The sequence below is a fragment of the Pollicipes pollicipes genome, unplaced genomic scaffold, assembly GCF_011947565.3.
Source record: "Pollicipes pollicipes isolate AB1234 unplaced genomic scaffold, Ppol_2.1 Scaffold_3447;HRSCAF=4054_pilon_pilon_pilon, whole genome shotgun sequence".
Taxonomy (NCBI): domain Eukaryota; kingdom Metazoa; phylum Arthropoda; class Thecostraca; order Pollicipedomorpha; family Pollicipedidae; genus Pollicipes; species Pollicipes pollicipes.
The window spans coordinates 9192818-9205317 of NW_023596297.1; the positions used below are offsets into that span (position 1 = coordinate 9192818).

Consider the following 12500-nt stretch of genomic DNA (forward strand, 5'->3'; position numbering starts at 1 on the left):
CTTCGCTCAGCCTTCGCTGCGGTGACTGTTCGGGACAGCAAACGAGAGAACAAAACATAAAAGGCATTCGAGTATCGAAGGCAGCGTTGCCCAGTGGACACAACACGTCGCGCAGCGGCCGAGGGTCGACACACGGAGAGCAGATGTCTCGCCCGGACGGGCCGCGGGAGAGCGCGGCGGGCCCACCTACCCTAGCCAGGATGTCGGCGCTGATGGCCTCGTGCTTCTTCACGGTGGCCTCCACCTGTGTGACGTTGCTGCCGTAGCGCGGGTCGGACAGCACCTGAATCATCTCCTTCAGGTAGCCTTCGCGCAGTACGCCCTGCGGACGGAGAAGAGGTCAGCGGTCAGCGGTCGGCGGTCAGTGGCTAGCGGTCAGCGGTCAGTGGTCAGTGGTCAGTGGTCAGTGGTCAGTGGTCAGTCAGGTCAGCGGTCAGAGATCAGTGGTCAGTGGTCAGCGGTCAGTTTTCACAAATCCGTCCGAGGGTTGCCAAACAAGTGTGGTTTATCGTCGCGAGTCACTGGAGGACCTGCGCGAAAATACACACAAAGTGGGACTCCCGGTCATTCCAGGGTTCAACTGCATAACATCCGGAGCAGCCCTCACACCAGATGTTCCACCGTAACTGCTTGTCTCTCTATGCCACAGCCTCTAGCGACCGCCATCTACAGCGCTCTGCCCTCCCTCCCCTCCCAATCCCGTCACTCTATCTACTACCACCACTCACTCCTCAACCCCCTGTCCGCCTCCACCCCGTCGGTCAGAGCGCCCGCAGCGGTCTGCGCCGCGCGCGCTCTCTTTGTCTCTCTCGTCCATCCGCTCACCTTCCTCTCGAACTTGTAGGCGAGCTGCTCAAGCCTCTCCTGACGCTGCAGCTCGGCGCGCAGCGCCACCTCGCGCGCGTGCTCGGCCTTGTCCAGCTGCGTCCACGTCTTCTCGATGTCGTGGATCAGCCGACCCTCAGGCGGCGAGAAGGCCGGCTTGTTGAGCGCCTTCAGCTTGGTGTTGATGTCGAAGAAGAGCGCTTCGATCTCGCTCCGCTCCCGGAACCTGGCGAGCGCCGCGGCCGGGGCTGCCGTCAGTCGGGCCCGAAACACAGCGTCACAAACGCAGGGCGCCGCACACGACCAGCTCGCCACTGCTGGAGATATTCCACGGCGTGAGCTGACGACAAACGTTGGTACGCCGTCGCACGCTTGACGGCCGGTCACCAGCTGCCCCCCCCCCCCACCTCCCCCCCAACGCCAGCTCACGACGCGTCGCACTGCCTTCCGATCCCTGAGATCTTCCCCGCCCACGCCTACCGAAACCAGCCGATCGAGTGCTTACTTGGGCGGTTTCTCCTCTGTTCGGTAGCTTTTGAACTTGAGCAGCTCCTTCTGGATGCCCTCGAGTGAGTTGGGGAACTCCCTGTCCTCCAGCACCGTGATCTTGAGCTGGATCCACTCGAGCAGCGCGGAGGTGAGCACGATGTAGCGCTCCTGCAGTCGGTCCACCTCCATCATCTGACCCACCAGCTGACGACGGAGAGGACCAGGTAGCGTCAGTCCACCACGCGCCCGCACCAGCTCGCTCTCGTCTCACGCCCGGAGCGCGGCTTCACACACCGAGAATGTGTGCCACGTACAAAACACGGCCGGACACGGTCATGCCGTTAGCTCTACAACGCGGCCGCATCGCGGCCACGTCCACTGGCCAAGAGGAAAACGATTAATTCAGCTGCACTGCCGTCGCAAAACGCGACTAATTTATTTTCCCATTTTCAGCAACAGGGATGGGCGCATTACCTCATGGCGATAGCATGTGTGCTGAATGATCCAATGATTTTGTACGTAATCGGCTATCCATTGCGGAAAGAATGACCTCGTGACCCCGTGACTGGGCATGTCCAGGGGTAAGCTGGCGATGCCGGGTCCGCGGCATCCCATCAACCGATCGCACCGACCCAGACTGTGACACCGACTCCGACAGCGACTGTGTTTGGATCCCTAGAGTGGAGCGAGCCGGCCGGCCGGGCGGCGGCGGAGCGCGCCGGGCCACGAGTCCGCGAGGCGTCGGCGGAACGGCACCCGGACGGCCGCCGCCGGAGCGACAGGCGGCTGCCAGAGCCGGACGGGCCGCACCGCCGGCCCGCACTCACGTTGGCGATCCTCTTGCCGCCCTTGATCTCCGACTTCATCTTGGCGAAGGTGTGGTAGTACGACGCCACATACGTCATCACGGACTTCTCGTCAGGCTTGTTGACATCAATGTCTGAAAATAGGATGGCGTAACAGCACACAGTAGAACACACACGTCAAGGTTGTTCAACAATTAGGTGTCCTGTGCAACGATCAGTCATGCCCGTCTTTTGCGCATTCGGGGCCTATCGTGCCCTTGTTAGCCTTATTCGACGGAAAATAGTGCATTATTTTGACTTGCACAAGGCAGAGGAAAAGCTTTCGCCGTGGAGGAATTTCAATTCGCGCAAGAAAGCGCCGAGGAGGAGTGGTGATAATGCTGAACTGCGCAGGCTCAAAACAAGGCGCGTATGAGTTCGATCTGCAAACAACGCGCGGCTGTAAACAATCTGGCGTGAGTCAACACGGACCTTGGAGCCATTACGCAAAATAGTGAACCTTTCAATTCTGCTACATAAGAGGAGCAAAAAGACCTCGGATTGGCAGCAGTTGGCGAGTGATAAGCGTAGCAGACACTGCAAGCTGCCATTCCGCCTCGCTGACACATACGCCTGCAAACGCTGCTCACGGAAAAACTGCGCCCCGAGCTGCCGTCGCTGGGTGGCTCAACAGAAGCGGAGCAGAAGGACTGCTCAGCGGGAACGAGTTAGCCGGCGGGAGGGACGCACAGCCCGGCGCGGTCGGCCAGTGCTGGCGGGCACTCGGGGTCGGCCAGTGCTGGCGGGCACTCAGGGTCGGCCAGAGCTGGCGGGCACTCGGGGTCGGCGAGAGCTAGCGGGCACTCAAAGTTGGCAACGCAGCTGGGACCAGCAGCAGCGCGCTGCGGCGCCACCCCCCCCCCCCCCCCCCTTCCGAACACGGCTGATGACATGGCCGCGGGCGCCCCACCGCCACCCGCGCCCATGCTGGCCATCTACCGCCGCTCACAGCGGCAGCCAAAACACTCCAACTATCCCGCAATGGAAAGACGCGACCGCAGGACCGGGGCGTGGATGAAGCGCCAGTTGAGAAGTTAATGAGTCGGGAGGGCGAGGCGGAGGAGGCGGGAGACGGTGTCGATGGTGCTCGGGCAGGGTTTGGTGGTGCCCACTCCCCGCCTCCCCTCGGCTCCCTCAGTCCCGGCCGGCTGCGTTCCCGAGGCGCCCGTCTTCACCCTCGGCGTCCAGCAAGCCGGTGGATGCCCAAGTCCTTCTGGGCCACTCGAACGCGTTGTTCAGGTTGTCCAGGTGGCGTCCCGGCTGAAGGGCGTCGTAGTCAATCAGGTCCGGCCGGTGGGCGTGGATCAGCGCGTTGAAGCCCATGCCGCTCCTCCAGGACGCTGTAACGAGCGGGGAGTCAGCTGGCGACCTCAGGTGCAGCGTCTGTGACGTCACGCCGGAGCCGGCGCTGAACAAGAGACGTCGGTGCATGAGCGCGGGTCAGAGTACAGCAGACAGCGTGCCAGAGGCACGACACGGGCGCTCACCGCAGCACAGACCTGCATCCGATACGCCCGTACAGAGCCATGGCCTTGGTAATCACAACACCCTGAATCAGAGCATGGGTCCGAATACCAGAGATTCCCTGGTGCGGCCTTCATAGCTGCAACAGCTCACACCCGCGTCCAGACCACAGTGATGCGGAGTGTCCCCGCGCCTGTCACGGCTCTCACCACACGGACGGGCAGGCTCAGCAGCCAGCGTGCACACAGCAGACCGGGCATCGGCACAAAACGCCCCCCCCCCCCCCCCAGAAAAAAAAATGATGGCAACGGCCACTACGGCGCAGACATGTGTTCCGGTGCTGACAGGGCATGTCACGCCCGTCTCGGTTTTGTTAGATTTGATGTTGTTAAGTCATTGGATTTGAATATCGGGATGGATTCTGAATTCTGATTCTGGATTGAATATCGTTGGGATTAACCATCGGAGTTTTTACTGGGCATTCACAACTTTCTTGCTCCGGACCTCGATTGAAAACGTCACGCCTTCCGAATGGCCCAAACAAAGCGACAGTAAATCAATCACAGCCGAACAGGCCGGCGGCGGGGCAGAAGGAGGGGGGGGGGGGGGGGGGCACGGCCGCGCAATGCCTCAATCCAACAGACACGACAAGGCCAGATCGACTTTAGAACGCCCAGACGATGCAGGGACAAGTCTGAAGAAAGGCGCAACCCAGCCGAGACGGAGGGGAGGAGGGCAAGCAGAATCCGACCGCTCGCCACCGGTGGAAAGGAGAACCGGTCGACTCCGACCGCTCGCCCTCCGGTTGAGAGGAGAGCCCGGTTCGACACCCGACCCGCTCGCCCTCCAGTTGAGAGGAGAGCCGACCGACTCCGACCGTTCGCCCTCCAGTTGAGAGGAGAGCCGACCGACTCCGACCGCTCGCCCTCCAGTGGAGAGGAGAGCCGGCCGACTCCGACCGCTCGCCCTCCAGTGGAGAGGAGAGCCGGCCGACTCCGACCGCTCGCCCTCCAGTTGAGAGGAGAGCCGGCCGGCTCCGACCGCTCGCCCTCCAGTTGAGGGAAGAGCCGGCCGACTCTGACCGCAGTTGAGAGGAGAGCCGGCCGACTCCGACCGTTCGCCCTCCAGTCGCGAGCATACCGGAGCCAGCCACGAGCATAACAGAGCTAGCCATGCCGACACCGATCCGTACCGACCCTGCGATTCCCCCTGCAGGCGCGTCACCGGTCCGCCGGCCCCAGGCACCGCGGGCCACGGTTAGACTGGACATGGGCTGGACATGGGCTGGATGTGAAGACTCCGGAGCTGACTACGCGGCGACGGCCACGCCCCGCTTACAGGAGAAGTCGTTGATCTGAACGCCCTTGTAGCCGGCCGTCTTCCGCTGGCACCAGAGCAGCAGCGCGTCCTTGGCCGACTTCTTCTCGCTCGACTCGTTCGTCTCATCCTGCCGACAGCGTGGGGCAGAGTTAGGACAGCTACGTCCCACTGTTGTCCCTGCCAAGCCACAGGACTGGGACACTGCGCTCGTCAGACTTGTCGTGCCGACAGCAGAAAGGAACTAATGAAAACGCTTGACTGTCTCGCACAAGTCAAGCACAGAAGCAAGTTTAAAACACACGCAGCTAAGCACATAGTTACCTAACACGAAGCAACGTAACTGTGCAATCTATGGTGGATGCACTACAATTCTTCTAACGCGGTGAGCAGTTTCTGCTCTAAGGCTGTGATCCCAGGTGGCCCATGAGCCCATTAAAAATCGTCGATGATGCGGTGCAAAGCCCACATTTCGCCACCCCAAAGGTCGACAAACTGAGCAAAAGAGCGGAACAATTACAGCTACATATGAGACTAACGACGTGCAATGTAACAGGCGTTGGCTACAGCGACCCGCAACCGTGGAGCGAACAGCCCCGCCGGGGACGGGGGCCCATTGTTCGCGTCTGGCCGCCGCCAGCGCCGGAACAGATGGCGCTCAACACGCCCACTGAAAGCGGCGCAGCGCGGCGGCGCCAGCGTTACATCCGCCGCCAACGGCCTATAACCAGCACGCCGGAAGCCCGGTCAGGGCCGACGGGCGGCCAACGCTCGCCGCCTGCGTCATCAAAGGGATTCGGACAGCCCTCAGGATCGCTGGCGATGATATCACCGGCCATATCGGCGAGTGGACGTGTGGAGTGAGTGCAGGCGACCAACGGCTGAGCGTCGCCGGCCGGACTAAGCACGTGATAGTGCCCGGGAGAGGTTCGGTGAGCCGACACTCTGCCCCCCCCCCCCCCCCTCGTCAGCGGGACGGAGCTGGCCGCCGCACCATATACGTCCCGCGCGGAGCTTGGTATGCATCAGCGACGGGCGTGACTGGCGGCCCGGGGTGCCGCGTGACAGTGTGTCAGAGGTCCGCGTGACTCCCGCCGGCCGCCGGCCGCCACAATCCGAGCGGCCGGGCGGCGGCGGCCGGCGCGCCACGGCGGCGTGCGGCCGGGTGGCGCGGCGCACGGGCGCGCCGGCCGCCCTGTGACCTTGCCGGGTGCGCACTGCCGGCCGGCGGCGGGGCCGGCCGGGGGAGCGGCGCGGCGGCCGCGGCCCCACCCCCTCCACTCCCAGCCGGCAGCCCGGCAGCGCGCCGCACGCAGCGGCCACCCGGAAACGGCTGTCAGTCGTCAGCCGGCCCAGCTCTGCTCGGTCTCCCCGGCGGAGCGGGGCGGTCACGCAGCGACGGCGCCAGCCCGCTGGCCGGACCCGGCAGGCGCAGCTGTCGGGTCCGCTGGACGCAAGGCGGGTGCCGGCCAAAAGAGCCGGCCCAGTAACACAGCCTGTCCAGTGACGGACCGACACAGCCGGCCCGGTGGCGGTCCGACACAACCTACCCGGCGACGGCCGACACGGCCCGTCCAGTGACGGGCCGACACAGCCTGTCGGGTGACGGCCCGACACCGCCGTCCAGCGACGGGCCGACACAGCCCGCCCAGTGACGGGCCGACACAGCCCGCCCAGTGACGGTCCGACACAGCCCATCCAGTGACGGTCCGACACAGCCCATCCAGTGACGGTCCGACACAGCCCGCCTGGTGACGGTCCGACACAGCCGGCCTGGTGGCGGTGCCGACGGCGGCAGCGGCGGCCGACCTTGACAGTGAGCCGTCGCCGCCGCCGCCAACCGGACGCGGTCGGGCCCGGGCGGAGGCCGCGGCTGGCGCGTGCCAGGCCGGCCGCCCACAGCGCGCTCAGACGGGTCACGTGGCAGCCACCGGCCGCCGTCCATGGCGTTACCACGGCCGGCTGCCGACGGCCGCCCACGGCTCCGCTTCCGTGCAGTGCCTTCGGAAAGAGCGAGCTTCGCCTCTCCGCCCCGGACAGGAGGTGTGGACACATCAGGCGGAGGTTGCCAGGTACACGCCGACGAGGTTAGTTTACATGCCGCAGATGTGCCACCGAATACAAATCACGGCGGGTGCGATTGTTTCTACCCAGTGTGAGCGCCTCAGAGTCTCCGGCGGGCCCCTCGTGGCCTTCCCGCCCCGTCTCCATGACTCGGTCGCTGACAGCGCCGGGCCCGCCCAGAAGCGGTCAGCTGTGCGCCGGTTGCTGGGTGGCGGCGGGGCGGCGCGGCACCGGCGCACGGTTGCACACATCGTGAGGCGACTCGGCCGCCGGCCAGCTTTCTCCCCCGGCTGACCTCTGCTAGAAAGCGCCCGCCCGCCCCGACCGGCAGCTCGGCTACGAGTGCCGCCCGCTGCAGCTCTGCCCGCGCCGGTCTGCTGTGCCGCTCTCCTCCCGGGTTTGCCCCGCTCTGCTCCCGGGCTGTCCCGGCTCTGCTCCCGGGCTGTCCCCGCTCTCCCTGGGCTGTCCCGCTCTAATCCCCGGGCTGTCCCGCTCTGCTCCCCGGGCTGCCCCGCTCTGCGCCCCCGGCTGTCCCACTCGCCCCCCGGGTTGTCTCGTTCTGCTTCCAGGGCTGTTCCGCTCAACTCCCCGCGCTGTCCCGCTCTGCTCCCCGGGCTGTCCCGCTCTACTCCCCACGCTGTCCCGCTCTGCTCCTGTGCTGTGTCGCTCTGTTCCCCGGGCTGTCCCGCCCTGCTCTCCGGGCTGTCCCGCTCTGCTCCCCGGGCTGCCCCGCTCTGCTCCTGTGCTATTTCGCTCTGCTCCCCGGGCTGCCCCGCTTTGCTCCCGTGCTGTCCCACTCTCTTCCCCGGGCCGTTTCCCTCCGCTCCCCGGGCTGTCTCGCTCTGCTCCCGGGCTGCCTCGCTCTGTTCCCCGGGCTATCCCACTCTGTTCCCCGGACCATCCCGCTATGCTCCCCGGGCTGTCCCGCTCTGCTCCCCGGGCTGCCCCGCTCTGCTCCCCGGGCTACTCCGCTCTGCTTCCCGGGCTGCCCCGCCCTACTCCCCGGGCTGTCCCGCTCTACTCCCCGGGCTGTCCCGCTCTGCTCCCCGGGCTGTCCCGCTCTTCTCCCCGCTGTCCCGCTCTCTCCTCCCCGGGCTGTCCCGCTCTACTCCCCGGGCTGCCCCTCTACTCCCAGGCTGTCCCGCTCTGCTCCCCGGGCTGTCCCGCTCTGCTCCCCGGGCTGTCCCGCTCTACTTCCCGGGCTGTCCCGCTCTGCTCCACGGGCTGTCCCGCTCTGCTCTCCGGGCTGCCTCACTCTGCTCCCTGGGCTGTCCGCTGCTCCCGGGCTGTCCCGCTCTGCTCCCGGCTGTCCCGCTCTGCTCCCGGGCTGTCCCGCTCTGCTCCCCGGGCTGTCCCGCTCTGCTCCCCGGGCTGTCCCGCTCTACTCCCCAGGCTGTCCCGCTCTGCTCCCGGGCTGTCCCGCTCTGCTCCCCGGGCTGTCCCGCTCTGCTCCCCGGGCTGTCCCGCTCTGCTCCCGGGCTGTCCCGCTCTGCTCCCCGGGCTGCCTCACTCTGCTCCCTGGGCTGTCCCACTCTGCTCCCCGGGCTGTCCCGCTCTGCTCCCGGGCTGTCCCGCTCTGCTCCCTGGGCTGTCCCGCTCTGCTCCCCGGGCTGTCCCGCTCTGCTCCCCGGGCTGCCTCACTCTGCTCCCTGGGCTGTCCCGCTCTGCTCCCGGGCTGTCCCGCTCTGCTCCCCGGGCTGCCTCACTCTGCTCCCTGGGCTGTCCCACTCTGCTCCCGGGCTGTCCCGCTCTGCTCCCCGGGCTGTCCCGTTCTGCTCCCCGGAGCGCACCGGCGGCCGTCCGGCAGAGAATGCCTGCCTGTCACAGCCCGGTTCCTCAGGGCCACAGCTGCCGCGGTGAGTCCGTTCAGAGGGTGGAGCCGGGCCAGGTGGTCCGCGCGTCGGCTAGTTCCGTGGTGGCGCACGTCCTCGCTCCTCGCCCGCCAACTCCCAGGCCGTCCCTGCCCCCGCCTTCGGCCGCCCGGACCGCCGCGGCGGCCAATTCCGAGTGATGCAACGCCCGGGTTGCGATGGCGGTCGTTTATTTGCGGGTGTCTCCCGAGATTTGGCCGGAGACTAGGCCTCCACAGCCCCCGGCCAGTCGTCCGTCGCGTGTCAGCGAATGACCCGGGTAAATATACACAAACAACAGGAGTCGGCGATATGTCGTCTGCTGCACACGTATGGTTATTGCAGAGTTTGACAAGCGTGTCATACCGCAGACAGGAAAGAATGTTAAGCTCACACGACCAAAGGCTTGTTGAATAGCGAACCATGTTTACATGGGATGGTCTGGATGACCTTATAAGGGCGCCTAGCTCACACCAGGCGAGAAATGTTCAACAGCCGACGAGTGATCGCGACATGCTGGGCGGCGTCATCACTAGGCGTCACGTTGGTGTACGGTTGCATGTCGAGTGCGGATACGTACGATGTCGATGTCGATGACTTCGATCTGGAAGCGTAGAATGATGGTCCAGATGAGGCCCAGGATCAGGCGAGGGTTGCCGTCCACGATATCCTCAGCACCTATGCTCTCCAGTCGCACCTGCGGGCAAACGCCAGCGCCGTCAGGTCGAGTGCCGCCCGGCCAGGTCGACCGGCGCAGGGTCAGCTCAGGTCACGGACGGCAGGTCAGCCCAGCGCTCGGTAGGTCACGCCGAAGGCAGCTGAAGGTGAACCAGTTACGTTCAGCGAAGTCTGAGCGCCGCTCGGGCCTGGCCCCCACCTTCTCGCACTTTGTAACAGCCCTGGGAGGCGGCCGTGGTCCGCCGTCAGCAGGGTGATTGGTAGCGCTGCCGTGGGTGGCTTCTATCAGGATTCTCCGCGGGCGCCACGCACGGCCTCCTACACGCGCGGGTACGCAGGGCGGCGCGGCCGGGGGCGGCAGCCGGCCCACTCACGCCCCACAGACGTCACGAGACGGGCCCGCGCGCTGCTGCACCGCACGGGCCCGGCCGGATCGGACCGCGTGATGAGATTGTGATACAGACCGGACCGTGACCGGGATGTGACACAGACCGGGCCGTTGACGGTGTTCACAGACCGGACCGTGACGGATGTACAACAAACCCGTAACGTCACGCGCTGCATCACTGCCCAGTCGCGGGGCGCCCGGCCGATCGAGCGGAGGGGTGCGGGACGCCTCGTCAGTCCAGCCTTTCACGTGGCAGGCCGGGGTCCAGGCACACAGGCGGGCAGCTGTCCAGCCGGCGGGGCGGGGCGCCACCTGGCGACAGACCCCCTCCCCTCCCCTCCCCTAACCCCCGCCGGCGCCAGCGCGACACGAGCTCGACACCGGACCGGCCCCCTGACGACCGGCGGCCGTTTTAGACAGAGACTGGCTCTGGGACCGGCCGTCGCCGCTGCGCCGGGCCGACTGGCGGCGGCCGGCGGGCCAGAAGTACCGCTGGTCGGAGGCGGGCGTGTGTACGGTTTTCGCAGCCCCCCCGCCCTCCGCCCCGGCTGATTCACCGCTTCCGGCAGACGAGCCCCATCAGTCACCGGCACCCCCACCCATGCCGCCCTCATGGCAACGGGGTCCTCCCCATCTGTCCCAGCAGCGCAGGAGTGGCGGCGAGCTGGGTGGGAGTGGCTAACCTGCCCCGTCATGCAGATCGCGGCTATCGCACGCGGCCGCTCTGGTCAGTTTTAGAAACGCTATTTGGGGCTCAGTCACGACTGATTCGCGCGGTCGGGCCTGAACTCCGAATATCTACATGCCGATCAAGAGGGTGTCAACGCGCACCCCAAGCCGCCATTCAAGTCACGTGCTTCCAGTTCAATCGGTTGGCCCCTGGCATTTTCAGCCAGCTCGGAATGCGGCGGGGTCTTTTTCCTGTCGCGCATTACACCACCGTGTCACGGCCCTCCGGGACCGAACTCTGGCCAGTTGCCAAGTAACTTACCCGGTATGCAGGCCAGACAATTGCGTACGTTCGAGAGCCATATCCGGAAACCGCCGGGATTACCGAGTCCAACATCTTTCCTCTGGGCGACCACAATTGATGACGGTTTTCAAGGTTTTCCTGATATAATCGTACTACACATACCCGCTACACACTACAGTGATCGGCTATCGGCCGCAACTGAGCACCGCGCAATCATAGCTGCGTAGAGTCGTGTTGCGTGAAATTTGCGCGATGTGCATCACAAATGTACAACACGCGTCGCGTCTCTTCTATTATAACTACAGCCGAAAAAACACGGCACAAACTGTTCAAATTTTGTGCCCAAGCAGTTAGCGGCTGTGAATTACAGTACGCAAGACGCGGCGAAATTTCCAAGGTTCTTCGCCGCTCCAACGTGGATGCTATTGTCAGTTCTGACATCATAAAGCAAGTAACGTTCATGTGATGGACAACATACACTTAACCACAGCCTTCACGCCAGTCGCATCACACACACGCACCTTGATATATATATATATATATATATATATATATATATATATATATATATATATACATATAAAATGTCGATGAAGCCCCCTAATGAACACGGGCCAGACCGCGGCTCGCTGCTCATGAACGTCTGCCGGCCCGACTTCACTGACCGTGACGTGAGAGAGCGACCCGGCGGCGGCGGCCGGGCCGATCGTGACGCAGCACACGCCGCGCCGCCGCCGCGCACAGCTCGGCCATGCCTCGGGGTGCCGAGGCACGCGTGCTGGCGGCGCCGTGCCACCGCAACACGGTACCGAATACCGGCGCGGCGCGGCTCGCCACAGGCGCGGGGCGGAAACAGGCGGAGGGCACGGCACCAGCCGTCCGGGGAAGGACTGTGAGCTCACGGCGTCCACAGGCGCGGGGCAGAAACAGGCGGAGCGCACGGCACCAGCCGTCCGGGGAGGGACTCGGTGAGCTCACGGCGTCCACAGACCCGACAGTCGTCTCCACTCAGACACCGCGGAGAAGCGGGCAAGAAAGGCCGCAACGGCGGAACATATTGGGCACAGCGGCACAGATCCCGCTGATAGCGACAACACAAACTACGCGGCAGCCGAGCCACAGCTGGCGCGGCCGGCAGTTCACGCGCGCGGCGGTGGCGCCCCAGGTCGTCCGACGGCACCCACCTTCGTGTGCAGGAAGGCCAGCGACTTGTTGACGTTCTCGATCTTGTGCACGCGCATCTTGCCGTTGTTGGGCTTGCCGAGTTTCTCGCCAGAGATGATCTCCCAGCAGCCGCAAACAGCTTGCGGCCGTCGGCCAGGCGCTGAAGATGTCCTCCACCCTCCATCCGCGTCTGCGAGTATTACAACACACGGCCGTGCTTAACACTCAACTGGCGCGAACGGGAACATCCACGGTCGATTCTCGCAAGGTGCAAATTTCGTGCAGGGTGATCGCGTCGGGCAAGGAGATGAGCTGCGGCACCACTGAACTAACTTGTTAATGTCAATGATACAGGCCACACCACCTCAGCAATCCGCAGAACGCTCCAGGATGGCCGCAACCCTATAGATATAGATAAGATCGATACATACATACATACCTAA

General features: G+C 64.8%; 1 protein-coding gene across 1 annotated transcript in view; it reads right to left on the minus strand.

The window, feature by feature from the left end:
- Positions 1-12164, minus strand: part of LOC119091254 (spectrin beta chain, non-erythrocytic 1) — a 118494-nt gene extending 106330 nt beyond the window's left edge. Inside the window, exons 1-8 of the mRNA XM_037213922.1 lie at positions 12078-12164; positions 9435-9551; positions 4962-5070; positions 3335-3499; positions 2142-2254; positions 1331-1518; positions 826-1051; positions 191-322 (exon numbers count right to left, since the gene is read on the minus strand). Of these exons, the coding sequence (XP_037069817.1) occupies positions 191-322; positions 826-1051; positions 1331-1518; positions 2142-2254; positions 3335-3499; positions 4962-5070; positions 9435-9551; positions 12078-12134 (1107 nt within the window). The 5' untranslated portion in view covers positions 12135-12164. The remainder of the gene's footprint in view (positions 1-190; positions 323-825; positions 1052-1330; positions 1519-2141; positions 2255-3334; positions 3500-4961; positions 5071-9434; positions 9552-12077) is intronic.
- Positions 12165-12500: the final 336 nt, after the last annotated feature.